Source organism: Microtus pennsylvanicus, chromosome 1, assembly GCF_037038515.1.
Source record: "Microtus pennsylvanicus isolate mMicPen1 chromosome 1, mMicPen1.hap1, whole genome shotgun sequence".
Lineage (NCBI taxonomy): Eukaryota > Metazoa > Chordata > Mammalia > Rodentia > Cricetidae > Microtus > Microtus pennsylvanicus.
This window is the reverse complement of record NC_134579.1, coordinates 112,863,400-112,885,100: the sequence shown is the minus strand read 5'-3', so window position 1 is coordinate 112,885,100 and position 21,701 is coordinate 112,863,400. Positions and strand designations below refer to the sequence as shown.

At 49.3% G+C, this 21,701-nt stretch overlaps 2 protein-coding genes across 4 annotated transcripts; one reads left to right on the top strand and one right to left on the bottom strand.

Annotated features, from left to right (window-relative positions):
* Positions 1–1,144: 1,144 nt before the first annotated feature.
* On the bottom strand, positions 1,145–12,003 carry Rilpl2 (Rab interacting lysosomal protein like 2). The gene is made up of 4 exons (XM_075978854.1): positions 11,429–12,003; positions 6,776–6,927; positions 6,210–6,314; positions 1,145–1,578 (listed from the first exon to the last, which is right to left on the bottom strand). The coding sequence occupies exons 1-4, from the start codon at positions 11,732–11,734 to the stop codon at positions 1,548–1,550; spliced, it is 594 nt and encodes a 197-aa protein (XP_075834969.1). The 5' UTR covers positions 11,735–12,003; the 3' UTR covers positions 1,145–1,547.
* A 276-nt stretch (positions 12,004–12,279) lies between these two features.
* Snrnp35 (small nuclear ribonucleoprotein U11/U12 subunit 35) lies at positions 12,280–20,900 on the top strand. Of its 3 annotated transcripts, none has more exons than XM_075978835.1 (2): positions 12,280–12,674; positions 19,874–20,900. In XM_075978835.1, the coding sequence occupies exons 1-2, from the start codon at positions 12,609–12,611 to the stop codon at positions 20,615–20,617; spliced, it is 810 nt and encodes a 269-aa protein (XP_075834950.1). In that variant the 5' UTR covers positions 12,280–12,608; the 3' UTR covers positions 20,618–20,900. The 3 variants fall into 3 exon arrangements, with proteins under 3 accessions (XP_075834950.1, XP_075834955.1, XP_075834960.1); XM_075978840.1 differs by lacking the exon at positions 12,280–12,674 and adding an exon at positions 16,522–17,163; XM_075978845.1 differs by lacking the exon at positions 12,280–12,674 and adding an exon at positions 17,188–17,515.
* Positions 20,901–21,701: the final 801 nt, after the last annotated feature.

Below are 21,701 nucleotides of genomic sequence, written 5' to 3'. Positions count from 1 at the left end.
GCTGCTCTTTCAAAAGTCCCGAGTTCAATTCCCAGCAACCACATGGTGGCTCAGCCTTCTGTAATGAGATCTGGTGCCTATTCTGTCCTGCAGGCAAACACGCCGGCAGAATGTTATATATAATAAATATTTAAAAAATAATTTCAAACTTTTCCAAGTGCACGAGGCTTATAGCTAGCGAGGGCTTCCCAGTTCTGGTATTTTAAGCTGGATGTGAACGACTGTGTAAAAGCATTAGGCACCACCCCCAATCCCAGAACTCGGGGAGATTTCTGAGTTCAAGTCCAGCCTGCTCTTACATAGATAGTTCCAGGAGAACCAGGGCTGTAGAGCTCTAGCTTTAACAAGCCCGGTGAGTCAAGTTCAGGCTGTGAAACCCACCTACAGAGCTGGGTATCGGCACATGCCTTTGGCCCCAGCACTCAGGAGGCAGAGGCAGACGGATCTCTGTGAATTCCATGCCAGCTACGACTATGTAAGGCAGCATTCTGACAGGGAGATGGAAGCAGAGACTGAAGAATTCCCCAGAAGCTCCAGAGCCAGCAATGCTGGAATACATGGAAAATTAGAAAAAAAAGGGAGACCCCCACCTCAACAAGGTGGAAGTCCAGAACCTACTCTCTAAAGTTAACCTCTAAGCCGGGCGGTGGTGGCACACGCCTTTAATCCCAGCACTCGGGAGGCAGAGGCAGGCGGATCTCTGTGAGTTCGAGACCAGCCTGGTCTACAGAGCTAGTTCCAGGACAGGCTCCAAAGCCACAGAGAAACCCTGTCTCGAAAATCCAAAAAATAAATAAATAAATAAAGTTAACCTCTAGCGACTGGAAAGGTGGCTCAGTCCTTAAGAGCACTGACTACTCTTCCCGAGGATCCAGGTTCAATTCCCAGCACCCACATGGTAGCTCACAGCTGTCTGTACCTCCAGTTCCGGGGGATCTGACACCTGATATAATAAAATGAGAAGCACTTTGCACTACTAGAGCTCAGAAGCCTTGAGTCCCCTTTGAGTCAGAGCTCCGGCATTTCCTTCAGGCTGCAGAGACAGCCTCCCTGGCTGACACCTCACGGGGTTCCATACTGAGCTGCATGCCCACAGGCGTAAGCACCATCTTAACTCTTAAGAGACCACTCTGAAACAGCAATAGAAAGTATAAAGGCCATTTTACTTTTAATACAAAAGTCATATTAAGTTGCATGAGAAAAAAGTATTCACCAAATATCAGTGATGTCAGTTCCATATTTTCCCACATTTTTGTCTCTCTCTGCCACGTTAATCACCAGATTCTCGCTGACGCTGGAACAGGCTATAGGCCAGAGGCCTCTCCATGTGTGGAGGCAGGATGTGGCCATGTGTTCCTTTGGAGTCCTGGTATTGCTGACTGTCCAGCTGTCCCTGGGACGCATGAGAACATCTTCCTTTGACTGCTCTGAGGGGGAAACGAGTGTGCAAGCCCAGAGCACAAGCATGGCACAGAGAAATGGTTCCAGAAGACATCTTACTTGTCTTCTCCAGTCAGAGGGTCACCAACGTGGCCACGGCCTTCAGTCTAGGTATGCTTCCCTGACCGGAAAGAGAACCTGAATGGAAGGGGAAAGGAAGGGAGAACAAGCTGATGACGCCATTCATTCGGGCCTGTGTGATGTTACAGGGGTAAAGGCACTTAACCCAAGCCTGACAGCCTGAGCTTGATCCCCGGAACCCACACTGTGGAAGAGGAGAACTGACTGTAACTAGCTGCCTGAACTGCACATAGCTGCTGTGGAATGAGCACCCATAAACAACCAATTAGTAAATGTAATTAAAAGTAAATTTGTGACAACCTAAATGCCCCTTGACCAAGGAACGGATAAGGAAAAAGTGGTACATTTATACAATGGTGTACTATACAGCAGAAAAAAAAAAGACATCATGAAATTTGCAGACAATTGGATGGATCTACAAAACATCATCTTGATGGTGGCAGAGGCAGGGGGCCAGCCTGGTCTACAGAGTGCTTTGAGGACAATCAGGGCTACACAGACAGGTTTGCCTCAAGGTAACCAAAGACTGAAAGCATCTGAGCCACACAGGTGCGCGCCCCCCCCACCTGAGCCACACAGGTGCGCCCCCCCCCCCCCCCGCACCTGAGCCACACAGGTGCGCCCCCCACACACACCCACTCCACTGCTAGTCCTGGTTCACTCACACAGGGGCAGATCCCTTCCTGGCTCCTCATTAGTGCAAGACAAAGATAAAAATCCTCCTTAGCCTGACTACTTACTCAAAAAGTCACCTGTCCCCTGGTTCCTTCAGCAGTTTAGTGTGCTTATCTGATGTGAACCTGCAACATTTTACGTTTGCCTTATTTGGCTTGAATGCCAGTGACTTGGCTTGAAGAATTCCCAGAGGGGAGGCTGAAAGAAACTAGTGGTTTCTGGCTTCATTTAGACCAAGATATACAGAAAAGGGAGAAACAGCCGCACTTCCCCAGACAGCACAGCAGGGCTCGCTTGGTCTTAGAGCTCCTTGTGTTCCCCCTGCATGAAGGAAGCATGGGACCTCAGCCTCGGTGTACTGTTAGGGACACACATTTGTAATCTCAGCACTTGGGGAGTGGAGGCAGGAGGATCAGTAATGCAAGGCCAACCTGGGCAACTGTTAGTGAGATTCTGTCTCAAAACACAAGGGCTGGGAATAGAGGTCAGTGGTAGAGTGTGTGATTAAACTGATAATGGCATGGGCACGCCTTTAATCCCAGCACTCGGGAGGCAGAGGCAGGCGGATCTCTGTGAGTTCGAGACCAGCCTGGTCTACAGAGCTAGTTCCAGGACAGGCTCCAAAGCCACAGAGAAACCCTGTCTTGAAAAAACCAAAAAAAAAAAAAAAAAAAAAAAAGAGTTCCACAGGAAACAGGCTCCAAGGCTACAGAGAAACCCTGTCTCAAAAAAACCAAATAATTAAAAAAAAAAAGGGTAAAAAAAATTAAAAAAAACAAAACTGGGCGGTAGTGGCACACGCCTCTAAGCCCAACACGTGGGAGGCAGAGACAGGCAGCTCTATGTGAGTCTAGGCCAGCCTGGTCTACCAAGTGAGTTCCAGGACAGCCAGGACTGTTTGACAAACAAATTCTGACTCTCAAAAAAACAAATAGAGGCCATGAATTTGAGAGGAGGGGCACATGGGAAGGGTGAAAGGATATATTCTAATTTTAAAAAGTTACTATTAAAAACAAAACATGGTGATGCACGTCATCTTTATTCCAGCACTCCGGACACACTCCTGAGTAGGCAGACAGATGTCTGTGAGTTCAAGATCATCCAGGTCTGCATAGTGAATGCCAGTAAGATCATGTCTCAAGACCATGGTGCTGAGGAAGAAAAACCAGGGGTTAGAAAGATGGCTTAGCTGCAAGAGAGCACATTTGCATGTAGACGCATGTACATGCACATCATTCAAAAAAATTATAAAAGGGGCTAGAGAGATGGTTCAGTGGTAACTCCAGTTCCAGGAAATCCGATGTATTCTTCTGGCCTTTGAGGGCACTGGCACTAAATGCACATTAGGCAGAAAAAACGCCAATAGACATAACATAAAGATAAATAAATCTTTCTAAAAGAAAAAGCAGTAGCCAGGTGGTGGGGGCACACACGTTTAGTCCCAGCACTCAGGAGGCAGAGGCAGGTGGGTATCTGTGAGTTTGAGGCCAGCCTGGTCTACGAGTTCCTGGGACAGCCAGGGTTGTTACACAAAGGAAGTCTATCTCAAACCAAAAAAAGGGGGGGTGGGGAAGGAATTTGTTTTAGGAATGTATGTAAAAAAGTATCAGAAAATAGTGAGCCACCACTTATTACCCTGTGATAGAAGGAAGTGGGTTCTATTGTCCTCAGGTTACATACATGTTAGGAAATCTAGGCTCCAGAGGAATTTACACAAGTGGCGATCTGAGGAGGCAGAGCTTGGGACACTAGCCACTGCCATTAGACAAGAGGAAGAAATCGGTGTCAACATCTGAAAGCTGGAGGATTCTGCTACTGAATCAGAATCTCCAGGGTCTCTATAGTACACACAGGGCTTGTGACGGCACACTCAGGGAATCTGCTGGTTAAACATACTCCCTGTGTGCTAAGTTTTCTGTCAACTTGACAAAACCTACTAGTGTTATTTGAGAAGGGAATTCTATTGAGAAACGGGCTCATTAAGGCAAGCCTATATGACATTTTCTTAACTAGTTATTGATGTGGGAAAGTCCAGCCACTGTGGGTGGTGCTATCTCTGGGCTGGTGGTTCTGGGTTTTATGAGAAAAGCAGGCTGAGCAAGCCATGAGGAGCAAACCAGTAAGCAGCACCCTTCCAGGGCCTCCTGCCTCCAGGTCCCTGCCCTGTGTGAGTTCCAGGTTCCATCATGCCGGGCAGCTCCTTTTTTTTTTTAATATTTATTTATTATGTATACAATATTCTGTGTGTATGCCTGCAGGCCAGAAGAAGGCACCAGACCCCATTACAGATGTTTGTGAGCCATGTGGTTGGTGGGAATTGAACTCAGGACCTTTGGAAGAGCAGGCAATGCTCTTACCCTCTGAGCCATCTCTCCAGCCCCGCAGGGCAGCTCCTTAAGCAGGAAGGAAAACATCTAAAAGGAGCTTTAGGAAGTCCCTGAAACTGACCAGATTCACTAGGCCCCTCCCTGCCAGAGTAAGCAATAAAAGCTGAGAGTCCCTCCAAGACTAAATGAACAGAGCTGCAAAGGAGACTTGGACCAGCCCATCTGCCTGGAGAGACAGACACAGACTGAGCTGCCTGGAAGAGGTTTAGACCAACTGAGGCCCCAGAAAGGACTCTATACGCTGCTCAGCAGCCTGCAGGGGCTCCTGGTTCCCAGCTGCATGCGCTGTCACCCATGCTGGGGTGAACTTTGGTAATGCAGCTGTCCTTGAGTCATTTCTGCTCCTCTAAGTAACCTCTTACCCAGAGTCCTGCAGGTAGCCTCAGTAAAACTCATGGTTCACCAAGATGGACTCTGCTGGTGTCTGTCAGGGGTTCCCTATCCAGAGTGAGTCGCTGTGGGTTTCGTCTTCCCAGGAAGAGCTGGTGACGCACGACAATGCCCTACTGGCTTCTGATGGTGAACTGTCCCCACATTTTAAATATTTATTTATTTATTATGTATACAATATTCTGTCTGCATATATGCCGCAGGCCAGAAGAGGGCGCCAGATCTCATTACAGATGGTTGTGAGCCACCATGTGGTTGCTGGGAATTGAACTCAGGATGCTCTTAACCGCTGAGCCATCTCGCCAGCCCCCTCCCTACACTGCTTTGCTCAGTATTTCATGGCAGCACAGAAACCCTGTCAGAGCGGAAGAGCAGCCAGTGCTCTTACCTGCCAGCCATCGCTGCAGCCCCAACTTCCCTCTTTATTTATGAGAAATCCCTTCTAGATAGCTTCTCTTTGGCATGCCAAGCTGCCAGCAGAAGACTCTCCTGCCTTGAAGCCACTGTTGACAGGAGGTTCACTAGCCACCCCTGACCCCTGATCACTACACGATAGCCAGGCAGAGGGTGTGGACAGCCTGGCTTCAAAAATCTGGCCAGACAGTTCATACCCTAGACTGGACATGGTGGGAAACAGAATATTTTACCACACTTCTTAGAACAGCATACAACCGGAAACTGGCAAACTCACTCTTTCTTTTTCTCATTCTCTCTCTCTCTTTTTTTTTTCCTTGACAAAGGATTTCTTTGTATAAAGTCCTAAGCTGTCCTGGAACTCACTTTGTAGACCAGGCTGTCCTCAAACTCACAGAGATCCGCCTGCCTCTGCCTCCTGAGTGCTGAGATTAAAGGCGTGCACCACCATACCCTCCTGAAAACTCAACCATTTCTAGAATAGTCCATTAAATATTTTTGGATCCTGGGTGTCCATGGCTAGGTGAAATCTTGGAAAGTGACCCTATGAATAATTTTAACGCTATTAATAACATAATGGTTCAAAGTACTTGAGTCAGAGAGACTGTCATCCATGGGAAGGCTCTTGCACACACTTGCCAAGATGTGTCCCAAGCTTAAACTTCCTCCTAGCACTGGTACAGTTATAACTAAGTGGCATGGGACTTTCCTCCGGGCTGCAGCAGAGGAGAACCTCCCATCCCGGGCCTGGCCAGCCTCCCCCCATTCCACAGCATCTCATCATCATGAGCTAGTGGTCATGGGAGCAGCCAGGTGACTCACAGCTTCTTCATGATGGTCCTTTCTTCCTTCTCACTGTTGCCCATGGTAACCACAGCATCTTTCTCTCTTCCTCCTCTCGGAGCTTCTCTGGGTGGAAGCAGGCCACTAGGAAAGTGGGAGAGCAGGGATGAGTAAACAGTTGTACTGCGGATCTCTTTTCTGGGGTTTTAGGTCAGTGGCACAGCACATGCTTAGGACACAGCAGGCCTCGGGTTCCATCCCTGACACCAAAAATAAACAGAATAAGGTATTTGTTGTTGGGCATTGAGACAAGGTCTCACAATGCAGACTAGGCTGGCTTTTAACGCACAGAGATCCGCCTGCCTCCGCCCCTTCAGTGCTGGGATTAAAGACTTGTGCCACTGCCACCACCACCTGGCAGCTTGCCTGGACTTCACTTGGTCATGGCTTCCCTATTAAAATATCGAGGACCTTTTGCTACCAGGGGCAGCCCTGTCCAGTACTGCGCAGCTGTGCACTTGGTGCCTGGCACGTGTGCATGTTCAGTAAACTGGATGAGAGCACCAGGAGCCAGCGAGTCATCGAGGCCGCTGCGGGGAACCCACCTCCTGTAACACTGCAGCTCCTCCTGCACCAGCAGCAGCTGCGACTTGAGCTTGTTGCGCTCCTGTAGCACGTCCCTCAGCTCCTGCAGGGTGAAGCGGGGCCGGTTGGGGTCGGTCAGATCCACCACCATTTTGTCCGGTCCCAAGTTCACCTGAAAGATGACAGACCAACTGAGTGAGTCACCATAGTGGGCCACACCCACCCATGAAGGGAAAGGTCAGCTCTGAGCGGAGGAAGGCAGATGAATGAAAAGAAAGTTTGAAGGTCCTACTCCTTTTTTTTTTTTTTTTTTGGTTTTTCGAGACAGGGTTTCTCTGTGGTTTTGGAGCCTGCCCTGGAACTCCCTTTGTAGACCAGGCTGGCCTCGAACTCACAGAGATCGGCCTGCCTCTGCCTCCTGGGATTAAAGTGCTAGATTAAAGGTGTGCGCCACCACTGCCCGGCTGAAGGTCCTACTCCTGCTCAGACTGAGAAGGACTTGAGTATCAGAATGAGAGATAACAAGAAGCCATGAAGTGTGTCACTGAGAACAGGTGCAGGGCTGATGAGATGGAACCCCAGCTAAGTGTAATTGCTGCCGTGCAGAGGACCCCAACTGGGTACCTCTGAGGCTGCTCACAACCTTTAACCCCAGTTCCAGAGGATCCAACACCCTCTGCTGTCCTCCAAAGGTATTAGACCTACACACGTGGTGCACATACACACACACGCAAAACCCCCATACACATGAAATATAAATGTATTACAAAAGAAGAAGGTACTGAGAGGCAAACACCCACCTCACGTGTGTGAAGCCAGGGTTCCATCCCGAGCACCAAAAAACACCCATGAAAATATATTAAATCAAAATAGTCACAAGATATATGTGTTACGTAATATGAAGAGCCACATGACTCCCACGGGACGCGACACACTGGGGCTGTGCGCCCCGTCTCAAGGCCTACATTCCATAGCCACTGGAGAAGATAAAAAGCTCACGGCTCTGTTCACAGACTTCCTCAGTAGCGCAGCAGCAGGACTGTTCAGGACTCTCACCACTGATAACAGGGTGGTGGACATTTCCCAAGGTCATTAAAAACAAAGACATTCCTCATATTCTTTTTGCTTGCTTGTTTAAACAGAATGCTGACTCAGGGCTTTCCACTCCCTGGGTGGCTGAAGGATGCTAGGGAAATGTTTTATCCGTCCTGAATCCAAAGAATAAAAAAACAAGGCATGGGTGGTGGCATAAACCTTTAATCCTAGCACTTGGGAAGCAGAGGCTGGCAGGTCTCTGTGAGTTCAAGACCAGTCTGGTCTACAAAGTGAGTTCTAGGACAGCCAGGGCTACACAAAGAGACCTTACCTAAAAACAAACAAACAAAAAAACAAAAACAACAACAACAACAAAAAACCAAAATGGGAGAGGGGGGATTAGGAGAATGGTGTGCTCAGCGTAAATCACTAGCCTACCTAGAGGAGAAAGGAAAACAAACAAGCAAAAACCCCAGGTATACCACACAGTGGTGGTGCACACCTTTAATCCCAACACTTGGGAGGCAGAGGCAGGCGGATCTCTGTGAGTTCGAGCCCAGCCTGGTCTACAAGAGCTAGTTCCAGGACAGGCTCCAAAACCACAGAGAAACCCTGTCTCGAAAAAACGAAAAAAAAAAAAAAAGTAGACAGGTGTGGTGGTCCACACCCTTACACCCAGCAGTTGGAGAGATGCCTCTTGTAGGGGACCTGGGTTAGGTTCCCAGCACCCACATAATGGCTCACAACCGTAAATAACCCCAGTTCCAGGGGATCTGACAGGCACACATAATAATAAATCTGAAAAATCATTTTTAAGTAAATCAATCCCGCACTGGAGAGGCAGAGGCCGATTTCTGTGACTTCGAGACCAGTTTGAGGTCTACATGGGGAGTTCCAGGCCACAGCAAAACTCTGTCTCAGAAATAAAGTAAAGATGGCAAAGGGTTTCACGTTACATGTAATGACCACATAAAAAAGTAATAAAAAAAGAACAGGATGTTTTAATAAACTGTGTTGTCAGTGAACATTTTTTTTGAAAATGTTCTTTCTTTCCTTCCTTTTTTTCTTCCTGGAGGCAGGGTCTTGCCATGTAGCCCAGGCTGGCCTCAAGCTCTCAACCATCTGGCCTTAGCCTCCCAGCTACTGTGACAGGCATGTATCACCACATCCGGCTCCCCACCCCCACTCTTCCCACACCCTGCCTAAAGACTGTATTTAAGGAAGAAAATATGCTACCTCATCTGGTGCCTGTGACATTTGTCCCCTCTGCCCCATGGGGGGAAATCACTGGGCCACATGCAAACTACAGTTCCCAGGCCACAATGCAACTTCCTCCATCTCCCTGTGCCTCAAGACTGTATACACCAAATACCAAGAACATGGCAGAGCCACCCAGGCAGATCAACTAGTTAAACTTTTCTCGAATGTCCAAGGCCAGGCTTCGATGGAGATTATTGGCCATCACCCAGGCTGGATGTGGAAGCAGAGTCTCTGCAGCTACAATGAAATAGCCAGTAGTGGTGGCTCACACCTTTGCTTCCAACACTCAGAAGGACTGAAGCGAGTTCGAAACCAGCCTGAGCTACAGCGTGGCTCACACCTTTGCTTCCAACACTCAGAAGGACTGAGGCGAGTTTTAAACCAGCCTGAGGCCGGGCGATGGTGGCGCACGCCTTTAATCCCAGCACTCGGGAGGCAGAGGCAGGCGGATCTCTGTGAGTTCGAGACCAGCCTGGTCTACAGAGCTAGTTCCAGGACAGGCTCCAAAGCCACAGAGAAACCCTGTCTCGAAAAACCAAAAAAAAAAAAAAAAAAAAAAAAAAAAAAAAAAAAATAAACCAGCCTGAGCTACAGCGTGAGACTCTGCCTTAAATAATACAAAACAAGAAAATAGTAAGTGAAATAAAAGAAAAAATAGAACAGGAAAGAAATACGTGCCCATAGAGAGAGGGAGAGAGAGAGAGGGAGGTAAGGAGGGAGGGACAGAGGCAGGGAGGGAAAGAGGGAGGGAGAGAGGGAGAGTAAGAGAGAGGGAGGGGGAGACGGGGGGGGGGGTGAGTGTATGTGTGTGAAGTTACAGGAAGTCCTTTCTTAGAACCTTTGTTAAGCTGGGCATAGCAGCTCATGCTTGCCACCTCTGAACTCTGGATGCTTAGGAAGGAGGATCTCTGTGAGTCTGAAGCCGCTCCGGTCTACACGCGAAGCTCCAGGCCAGAAAGGGCTACTTAGTGCTTAAAAAAGAAAAAGAAAAAAAGAGAGACCTTATCTAGTAACCAAAAATTAATGAAGTAAGAAATGGGCTATACAAATCACTCAGCAGCACAATGCTTGCTCAGCACATTCAGGCCCCTCCAGTGCCCAACACTTCAACCCTAAACCACAGAAAAGATAACACATCCCACATCCAGCTTCTCAGATCCCTGTTCTGACCCACAGAGACTAACAAGTCTGCTCTTTAGTGCTATTTATTTATTTATTAGACTGTTTTGCTGGGCGGTGTTGGTGCACGCCTTTAATCCCAGCACTCGGGAGGCAGAGGCAGGCGGATCTCTGTGAGTTCGAGGCCAGCCTGGTCTACAAGAGCTAGTTCCAGAACAGAAACAAAAGCTACAGAGAAACCCTGTCTCGAAAAGCAAAAAAAGAAAAAAGAAAATTAGACTGTTTCTCTGTGTAGACCTGACTGTCCTGGAACTTGGTCTATAAACCAGGCTGGCCTTGAACTCAGGTTCCTCTGTCTACCTCGCTGGTGTGCTGGGATTAAAGGTGTGAGCTACTACTACTGGCAGGTCAGGTACTGTCTCTTTTCAAGATTTCAAGATCACTCTTAGAAAGGGATTCTGAAGTGTGCTAACATTTGAAGCAATTGCTGGGGCTAAAGTCAAAGATACAGTGGAGTGGACAGGGCTAAAGAGATCCTCAGAAGCCGGGTGATGGTGGCGCACGCCTTTAATCCCAGCACTCGGGAGGCAGAGGCAGGCGGATCTCTGTGAGTTCGAGACCAGCCTGGTCTACAGAGCTAGTTCCAGGACAGGCTCCAAAGCCACAGAGAAACCCAGTCTCGAAAAACCAAAAAAAAAAAAAAAAAAAAAAAGATCCTCAGATGCTTTCCACCAAGCTTGAGGACCTGAGTTTTATACCCAGAACCCGCATGGTGGAAGGAGAAAATCACTTTACAAACTTGTTTCCTGAGCGCATACACATATACACACACAGGTACACGTGCACGTGCACACAGACACAGAGGCACATGTGCGCACAATATTAATATTTTTTTTTTAAAAAGTAAGTAAAACAGGATTTAGAGAAATAATTCAGCGGTTAAGAGCCCTGGCTGCTCTTGCTGAGGATCTGGGTTTGATTCCCAGCACCCACAAGGTGGTTCACAACCATCCATAAATCCATAGTGTGAGATTCAACGCCCTCTTCTGGCCCCGGATCTGGCACTGCACGCATGTGGCGCACTGAAGAACTTGAAGGCAAAACGTTTGCCCATACACATAAAAAATAAAGGTTAAAGTAAATTGAAAGCCGAAGCAGTAGTCTACTGACACGGAACACTGTAGGGTCAGACATTTAGTAGGTACTCAACAAATGTTAACTGTGGGAAAACTTCCAGACTGATTTTGGGTTTCGCTCACCTGGCCTCCAGACGCACCAGCTCTCCGCAGCTTCTCCACCTCCTGCCTGAGATTGTCCCTCTCCATCCGCAGTTCCTCGGCCACCAGGCTACTCTCGTTCACCAGTGCTTCCAGCATCTCCATCACACGCACGATCTTGAACTGCAGCCGGGTGACGCGGGGGTCACTGCCCAGGGCCATCAGCTCGCGGCCGACCACATAGGAAATGTCGTACACGTCGTCAGTGGTCAGCTGTAGGGGGCTCTTGGCCAGGGCGCCTTCGTCGTCCTCCCCATCCTCCTCCTCGCGCACAGGAGGCTCCTCCATGACGCCCTCGACTCTGGCGACCTCCGGGGCGGCTGTCACCTACGCGTCCACTGGCTCTGGGCCGAGTCCACGCCTCATTCAGGCTGGAAGAATGCGCCGAGTCGCGGGAAGCACCGAACCACGGAAAACCGCGCGCAGCTGCACAGCCGTGCGCCTGATGAAGGAGACACGGAGAAGGGACCGTGGGAAGTGCAGCGAGAACGCGGCGCGAAGCAGCGCGAGCTGACCACAGGCCTGGTAGCCCGCGGGGGAGGAGCCGCACGAAGCTCCGCCCTTGGTGACGGGTGCGTGGAAGCCTGGTTTCCACGGAGACGGGGGCGGACTTTCCAGGGTGGTAACGGAAAGAGGGTTTAAAAAAAAGTTCACAACTTTTTCACTTTGCAAACTGGCGCTTTCCAGCTATCGAATTTGCATGCCCGGGGAGGGGAAATCCTGGTCTCTATTGAAGTTTTTTTTTTTTTTAATTGCGTAGCAAAAACAGTAGGCAGCTGCAGCGGTTGGGCTGGGAAGCCGAGCAGTTGGTGGAGTAAGGCAGCTAACTATCTTGTTGGCTACCCAGTCATATCTCAGTACCTGTGAGCGAGAAAATGCAGAGAGCGCCGACTCCCCTGTACCCTGAATGAACCTTGCGAAACGGATTGCTAAAGGGAAAGAAGCCGACAGAAACAACCACAATACACATTTCCAGGAAATGCTCACAACCGAGGAGTTCCCAGACAGGGAAGGGAGATCAGCTTCCTGTTATTAAAATTAAGTAAAAGAAAAGACAGGAGCAGCACTCGGTCTGCCTCAGACGCTGACACACAGCTCACACAGCGCCATTCAGTGAGATCGGTTCAAAGAAAGGGGCTTCGTGCTGGCATCAGACCTTGAGATGGGAGGGAGAGCATTACTAGAGAGCAACAATACAGTCTGTTCTAAACATGGTCCTGCCTTAAAGGTAAGCCTCTCTTTCCCGTTAAAGCTTAGGAGCTTCCTCAATTGTGAAATGAGCGGTGGTGGCGCATGCTATTGTGAGTTCGAGGCCAGCCTGGTTTATAGAGCAAGTTCCAGGACAGCAGGGCTACACAGAGAAACCCTTTCTTGAAAAAACAAAACCCAACCAGCCAAACAAAACAAGAACAAAGTACCCAAATGTGCTCCATTGAGAACTGATACCTTTGATATCAAAACCAAAGATTTGGTTGGTATGGTGGTACATAACTTTTTAAATTTTTTTATTTTTGGTTTTTTGAGACAGAATTTCTCCTGTCCTGGAACTAGCTCTTGTAGCCCAGGCTGGCCTCAAACTGACAGAGATCCACCTGCTTCTGCCTCCCGAGTGCTGGGATTAAAGGCATGTGTGGCACCACTACCCGGTGGTGATACATACCTTTAACCCCAGCATTCAGGAGGCTGAGGCAAGCAGTGGACTGCTTGGCTTTACATGGTGCTTCAAGCCAGGGCTCCATAGTGAAACCCTGCCTCCAAAGAGAGATGGCTCAGCAGTTAAGAGCACCGATGGCTCTTCTAGAGGACCAGGTTTGAGTCCCAGCACCCGCACCATGTGTAACTCCAGTTCCTAATGACCTCATGCCTTTTCCTGACTGCCTTCAGCGCCAGACATGCACACAGTGCACATAACACACATCGCAGGCAACATGCGAAAGCACATAAAATAAAATGATAAATATAAGCCGGGCGGTGGTGGTGCACGCCTTTAATCCCAGCACTCACGAGGCAGAGGCAGACGGATCTCTGTGAGTTCGAGACCAGCCTGGCCTACAGAGCTAGTTCCAGGACAGGCTCCAAAGCCACAGAGAAACCCTGTCTCGAAAAACCAAAAAATAAAATAAACAAAATGATATATATATATATATATATATATATATTTTTTTTAAAGGACAGGGCTCTTGTTTTTGTGTGGTGTAGGTCAGGTTAGCTAGCCAGCAAGCTTTAGCAGATTCTCTTGTGTGCCTCCTGTCCCTCTAAAGGGGAATGGGAATTACAGAGTTGGACACCACCACAGTATCAGGGTTTTCTGAGGGTTCTGGGGATTTCAAACGTTTTTACCCACTGGACCATCTCCCAAGCTCCTAGTAACTTTTTAGAAATTCAGATTGTGGGGAGGTAAAGCTAGCCTGGTGGGGGAGCATTACAGAGTACCCTGTGTGAATGTGCAGAGCCCTAGGTCCAATCCTCAGCACCAAAGCCCTGGATCCTCCTCCCCAGCACCAAAGCCCTGGATGCTCCTCCCCAGCACCAAAGCCCTGGATGCTCCTCCCCAGCACCAAAGCCCTGGATGCTCCTCCCCAGCACCAAAGCCCTGGGTGCTCCTCCCCCCAGTACCAAAGCCCTGAGTGCTCCTCCCCAGCACCAAAGCCCTGGGTGCTCCTCCCCAGCACCAAAGCCCTGGGTGCTCCTCCCCCCAGTACCAAAGCCCTGAGTGCTCCTCCCCAGCACCAAAGCCCTGGGTGCTCCTCCCCAGCACCAAAGCCCTGGGTGCTCCTCCCCAGCACCAAAGCCCTGGGTGCTCCTCCCCAGCACCAAAGCCCTGGGTGCTCCTCCCCCAGCACCAAAAACAATGGAGAGGTAAACAGAAAATCGCAAATCCTCCACTCACTGAGTCAGGAACACCAATACCGCCACATCAGTGTTTGCATCAGAAAGCCCTCGAGGTGCTCAGTGCTGCTTTGTGCTTCTCTTTTTATTTAGACAGTCTCATTCTGTAACCTCTGGCTGGTCTGGGATTCACTCTTGAGACAGTCTGTTCTAACTCATGACAATCCTCCTGCCTCAAGTTGTTGGTCTTACAGGTGTGAGCCACTATGCAGAACAATATTTGGAACCCATACTTGCTGTGGGATAATCCTGTACGCTGTGAAGATGAGCTGCTCTCATTGTTAATAAGCTGATTGGCCAATGGCTAGGCGGGATTTTCGGGACAGAGAGAATGCTGGGAAGAAGGGCAGAGCTAGCAGGATGGGAAGTACGTCCACAAGGTAGACAAGCCTCGAGAAGCACATGGAGTAATAGACACGGGCTAATTTAGGGTATGGGAGCTAGCTAAAACAAACAAACAAAAAACCAAGCCTATTGGCCGAGCATTTAAAATTAATATGAAGTCTCTGTGTGGTTATTTGGGGAGTGGCTGGCGGGACAGAAAAGTCTGTCTACATGTACTGATGGCACAGCCAGACAGCGGGGGTCTAACCTTGGCTTTGCCACTTGCAGGCTGTGTTGAGGTCAGGTAAGAACACATTACTCCTGACTTAGGGGATCAGTTTTCCCAACTGTAAAATGGGAATTAAGGATGTTTTAGAAGATCACTGTAGACTGTTGAGGACACACATTACAGAGATGAAATTATTCAACCAGTGTTAATTTATTTTAATATTTATTTTTGTTTTTTCCAGACAGGGTTTCTCTATGTAGCCCTGGCTGCCTTCGAACTCACTCTGTAGACCAGGCTGATCTCAAATTCAAAGACTCACCTGTCTCTGCCTTCTGAGTGCTGGGATTAAAGGTGTGCACCACCACACCTGGCTGACCAGTGCTATTTTAATCAAAAGCTATTTTCATTGCCAAATATATGAAAAAAGAGATTGTTCAACTCTATGCAATTATTTAGTACCAACGCAATAAAAACTGGATCAAAAATAGACATAGAAGAATAAACAAAGAAAGCTTGCATTACAAGGTTTGGTGGTCCAGACTTGAAGCCTCAGGGACTTGGCAGGTTGAGCCAGGAGAATTCCAACTTAAAGGCCTTTCTGGGCTACAGAGTGGGTTCAAGTCTAGCCTTGGCAACTAAGTGAGATCCTCTCCCAAAATAAAAAGTCAAAACACAGGGCTTGGGGTGTAAATTAACAGCAGATACCTAGCATGTGCAAGGTCCTGGGTTCAAATCCTAGGGCCACAAAGTACACAGACAGCATTCTTGTAACAAACAGCGCAGCAAAATGGTGCACACACACCTTTAATCTCAGCACTCGGGAAGAAGACCAAGCAGACCTCTGAGTTCAAGCCCAGCCTGGTCTATACTGTGAGTTCCAGGAAATATGGGGCTAGGGCTATACAGAAAGATCCTTTCTCAAAAACAAACAAACAAAATGAAACAAAACCACACAGATTTTAAGGCGACCCTCCCTTGAGAAGTCCACACCATGTCTTCGCTGTGTACTTTTCTTTTCCAGCCCAAACTTGTCCTCTGCCCTACCCCTACATAGGCTACTGTCCTTCAGAAACTCGGTAACTTTGCTCGTTTTTTCAAAACCACTATTCCCTTGAGAGTTAAAACAAGAAAAAAGATGAGACAGAAAATACAGCTAAGTGGGTAGTCACATGTGACCAGAATGGAACTGGAGATGTTTGGGGCTGACACCGCAAATAGGAATGTTCCACCAGCAGTGGGCGTTTGGTTCAGATCCCCGCCCCCCACTCCAAGTCCCTGAGACACCAGCTCTTTCCTGTGTCTCCTTCAGGGTGGCTTTTCTGGGTTCTAGACCTCATGTTCATTCAAGCAGAACAGCCAGGGTTCTGGAGCTTTCCTAGACTCTTAGCAGAGGGATCCAGGTGCTGTGCAGGAAGAGTGGAGTCTGGAGCGCTTGTTCTGAGACTCCGTGCATCAATAGGAACTGTTCTGTATTTTGGGTTTTTTTTTTTTTGCGGCGGGGGGGGGGGAGGCGGAATTGTTTGTTTCAAGAAAGGGAGGTTTTCTTTTTTTTTTTTTAAATATTTATTTATTTATTAGGTATACAATATTCTGTCTGTGTGTATGTCTGTAGGCCAGAAGAGGGCACCAGACCTCATTCCAGATGGTTGTGAACCACCATGTGGTTGCCGGGAATTGAACTCAGGACCTTTGGAAGAGCAGGCAATGCTCTTAACCACTGAGCCATCTCTCCAGCCCCCAGGGAGGTTTTCTTTTTGTGTGTGTGTAGCCTTGGCTATCCTTGAACTCACTCTGTAGACCAGGCTGGCCTCGAACTCACAGAGCTCTGCCTGCCTCTGCCTCCCAAGTGCTGGGGTTAAAGGCGTGTGCCACCATCACCTGGCCGCAATCAATCAAACTATCTATCTATCTATCTATCTATCTATCTATCTATCTATCTATCTATCTATCTATCTATCTATCTAAAGTAATTCAAGAGACAGGTAAAGGACCCATGTCTTTAATCCCAGGACTCAGAGGTAGGCGGATTTCTCAGGGTTCGAGGTCTACAGAGTGAGTTCTAGGACAGCCAGAGCTATATACTGAATCTCTGTCTCTGAAACAAAAAAAAAAAAAAAAAAAAAAAACCAAGAAACCAGCTCAAGGGCTGTGGCGAATCTGCTGCAGCCAATAAAGAGTTCCTCTGGAGGACCGCGTAAGAAGTCCTCAGTCGCTGGTAAACGGGCGTTGGGAACGGCCTCTGTCTCGGCGCGGAGAGAACCCAGGACTTGCTGAGGTGAGTGGAAGCTCGGAGGGAACAGGGTCAACGCGAGGAGAAGAGTGGCCAGCAGGCCCGGCGGGGCGCCACGTCCGCGCATGGCCGACGCCATGTAGAAGCCTGGCAGTGGCGGAGGCCGGGAGGTGGAGTGGGACTAAGGGTTGGGTGGGAAGTCGGGCCCCGGGGGAGCAGGAGGAGTCAGCCTCCAGGTCTCGTCCGGGCCCAGCCCGAATCTGGCGACCCGGGAACCAGCTTCCTATTGGCACTTCCGCCCTGGCTTCCTCAGCACCACTGCGCATGCCTGGAACGGGTCCTTCCTGGCAGCTGCTGGAGTATTCCAGGGGGAAGTGCCCGAGACCTCCCCTCTCCGGTGAGACCTGCCCCCCCCCCCGTTTTTTTTTTTTTTTTATTTTTCGAGACAGGGTTTCTCCTTTTTTTTTTTGTTTTTTTGTTTTTTTGTTTTTCGAGACAGGGTTTCTCTGTGGCTTTCGAGCCTGTCCTGGAACTAGCTCTGTAGACCAGGCTGGTCTCGAACTCACAGAGATCCGCCTACCTCTGCCTCCCGAGTGCTGGGATTAAAGGCGTGCGCCACCATCGCCCGGCTCCTTTTTTTTTTTTTTTTTTTAGTTTTTTGAAACAGGGTTTCTCTGTGGTTTTGGAGCCTGTCCTGTAACTAGCTCTTGTAGACCAGGCTGGTCTCGAACTCACAGAGATCCGCCTGCCTCTACCTCCCGAGTGCTGGGATTAAAGGCGTGCGCCACCACCGCCCGGCTCCTTTTTTTTTTTTTAAATTAAAGATGGAGAGCTCATTAATCGCGGGCTGGCCTCCAACTCATTAGGTAATCAAGGATGGCTCTGAACCCCCATCAGTCTCTCCAGTACTGGGATTACAGACCTGCGCCACCACTCTTGCCTAATCTCTGAAAAAACAAAACAACAAAAAACTCGCCGTTAATTCCAACCTTTGAGAAGCAGGCAGTTTTCTTGGAGTTCGAAGCCGAAGCCAGCCTGGCGTATATCGTGAGTTCAGGACACCAGGACTACACAGGGAGACCCTGTCTCAGCAAACAAAACAAAATAACCTTCGAAGCTTTATATATGCTATAAGTAATTATAAATAAGAGACACCACTCCAAAACTCAGTGAAGGGCGGGGGACTTTGGCAGAGTGGTTGTGTAACGTGCGAGAAGCCCTGGGTTCCATCTCCAGTACCCATTAAATTTAGTGTGCTGGCACATACATTGGGGAGAGGTAGTGCGGCAGGAGCATCAGAAGTTAAGGAAGGCCAAAGATAGCCTGCACTGTGTGAAACCTCGTCTCTCACACGTTTTAAATTCCCGGATAGTTTTGTTTGAGTTTAAAAGGAAAAAAAAAAAAAAAAACAGGGCAGAAAGCTGAAATTACTGTCAGCTCCCTGAGGAAGAAGATGGAGAGAGGAAACTGCTGAGCGGTGGTAAAGCTCGCCTTTAATCCCAGCACTCAGCAAGCAGAGGCAGGCAGATCTCTGTGAGTTCGAGGTCAGCCTGGTCTACACAGTGAGTTCCAGGACAGGCTCCAAAGCTACAGAGAAACCCTGTCTCTTAAAAAAAGAAAGAGAGAAAGAGGGAGAGAGAGAATTCATGGCTCAGTACAAAGGAATCTATAGAGAACACCAGAGCGGGGAGGGATGGTCGTAATGGAGCTAGGGCTCTCTTCTGGCTTTCACCTGAAGGAGTTCCATGCATTAGGGAGAAGATAACAAATGGTTAGATCCAGAGCCCAGGAAGCCCCTTTCCCACTGGTGACCTGTCTGGCTGTGCTGATAAGGACACCAGGGAGGCAGTTTTGTTGTTTGTGAGTGATAAGTTGGTATTATTCTTTTTATAACTTGTAGAAGACTGTAATGTTGGTATTTTTGCCTCTACTCCCTAAGTGTTGAGACTAGGTGTGTGCCACTACACCCAATTTTTCATTGTTGTTTTGTTTTAAAACTTATTTTTACATGTATGGGTGTTTTGCCTGCATGTATGTTTGTGTACCATATGCATGCCTGGTGTTCACAGAGGTCATAGGAGGGGTTCAGATCTGGAACTGAAATTACAGACAGTTGTGAGCCACCCATGTGGGTGCTGGGAACCAAACCTGGGTCCTCTGCAAGAGCAGCCAACCCTCTCAACTGCCAAGCCACCTCTCCAGCCCCTAACTCTTTGCTTTTTGAGACCTGTAGCCCAGACTGGCCTCAGATTCATGGCAATCCTCCTGCCTCAGCCTCCTGAGTGATGGAACTACGTGTGCACATTATCATGGTCAGGTGTAAGTACCATTTTAGGGACAGGGAAAGATGCTGTAGGAAGGAGTTGCCTTCAGTGTTTCTGACTCCCAGTTGTAAGCAGATTTCAGCATCGGGTCCGAGTGAGACTGAATTAGGTGTCAGGTAAGTGAGCCACAGCTGGGGCTCAGCAGTTATTCTCAAGCGCAGAATGAATGGGTCATCCTCTCGGGAGCCGAGAAGAAAGCCCTAGTCCTAAGCCCACTGCCCTCACAATGGGTAGTGAAGTTGGTGGCATGTGCCTGTAATCCCAGCACTCAGGAGGGTGAGATAAGACGATCAGGGGTTTGGGGTCAGCTTGGGGCTGTAATGGAGGCCCTATTTAGAGTGTGGGGGCGGGTGAATGGCACTGCTTCCCACAGCTGTGGTGAGCGTGGAGACGCACAGGTGCTTCACATCCGCTTGCTGTTCCTGTTCTAGAACATGAGTGACTGGGTGCCCATTGCCAAGGAATATGACCCACTTAAAGCTGGCAGCATCGACGGCACAGATGAAGACCCACATGACCGGGCTGTGTGGAGGGCCATGCTGGCCCGCTACGTACCCAACAAAGGCGTTACTGGAGACCCCCTTCTTACCCTGTTTGTGGCACGACTCAACTTGCAGACCAAAGAGGAAAAGTTAAAGGAAGTCTTCTCCCGCTACGGTGACATCCGGCGGCTGCGGCTGGTTCGGGATCTAGTGACCGGCTTTTCCAAGGGCTACGCCTTCATCGAGTACAAGGAGGAGCGGGCCCTGCTGAAGGCCTACCGCGATGCCGATGGCTTGGTCATCGACCAACACGAGATATTCGTGGACTATGAACTAGAGCGCACCCTCCGTGGCTGGATCCCTCGGCGACTGGGTGGAGGGCTGGGTGGGAAAAAGGAATCTGGGCAGCTGAGATTCGGGGGCCGGGATCGGCCTTTCCGAAAGCCCATCAACTTGCCCGCTGTCAAGAATGAGCCGCATAGAGAAGGGAAAAGAGAAAGGAGAGAGCGATCTCGATCCCGGGACAGACACTGGGACCCCAGGCCCAGGGAGCGGGACCTTGACAGGGGCCGAGAGAAACGCTGGCAAGAGAGGGAAATGGCCAGGGTGTGGCCTGAGAATGATTGGGAAAGAGAGAGGGAGTTCAGGGAGGACAGGGCTAAAGGCAGGGACAAGAGGGACAGAAGTAAGTAAAGCCAATGGCAGGCCACAGAAGCCTACCCAGAGGCCCGGGCCGACGTCAGACTGGGGCAGCTCCCTTTCCAGCCCAGAACCCAGGCTCACGCAGACCTAAGAGAGGCTGTGCTTCTGCAGTATTGAGGCTTGAACTGGAGAGCGTGAGTGTGCCAGGCAGGTGCCCCACTGCGGGGCACAGATGGGAGGGAAACCGCATGAGAAATCACCTGTCTGGTGCTTGAACATGCTTGTCAGCCCAGCTTCCCGAAACGGAGGCCAGAGTAAAGGTGGTAACAAAGAATCTGTCTTCTTCTTCTCACAGCCTTTGAGGTGGGGTTCAATGTGGCAGAGGGGATAGTGGTTTACAGTCCTTAAATAACCTGGCGTGGTGGCACACACCCTCATCCTAGCAATGGTGAGGCTGAGGCAGGAGGATTGCAAGTTTGAAGCCAACCTAGGTTACAAGATAAGACCCCCATCTCCATAACCTACAAGAATTAGATGTAACCCTGGCATTGACCCCTGGGAGGCAGGGCCCCACCTTCATGTTCAATGTTTGCTGAATTGAAATAAAACAGATTAGAAAAGCCAATTTCAAGGAGAATTGTCCAGCAGGCTGAGCATCTGGGTTGGCAGGCAGCTGCTCTCAAATCGGCACCACCCCTTCCCTACTAAAATGCTGACTGCCTGCTTTCGCCTGGGGCATTTACAAGGAAAGGCAGCCTAGCAGGGCTGTGATCAGTGGCCAACTTTCAGCCACAGGAAAGAAACCTCAACAGCAGTGAGGTGAAAGAATGGGAGGGCACGGTCCTAGACTGCCTGGAGCTGGTCTCAAGGGTCAGCGGTCCCTTTTTCTGACTATCTGCATTCCGGTTTGCTGGGCAGCAAGGGTTCTGTGAACTTGAAGTGAATTAAAGACTGCTCTCAAGACTTAAAGAAAAATAACAGCCGGGCGATGGTGGCGCACGCCTTTAATCTCTGCACTCGGGAGGCAAAGGAAGGTGGATCTCTGTGAGTTCGAGACCAGCCTGGTCTACAGAGCTAGTTCCAGGACAGGCTCCAAAGCCACAGATAAACCCTGTCTCGAAAAACCGAAAAAAAG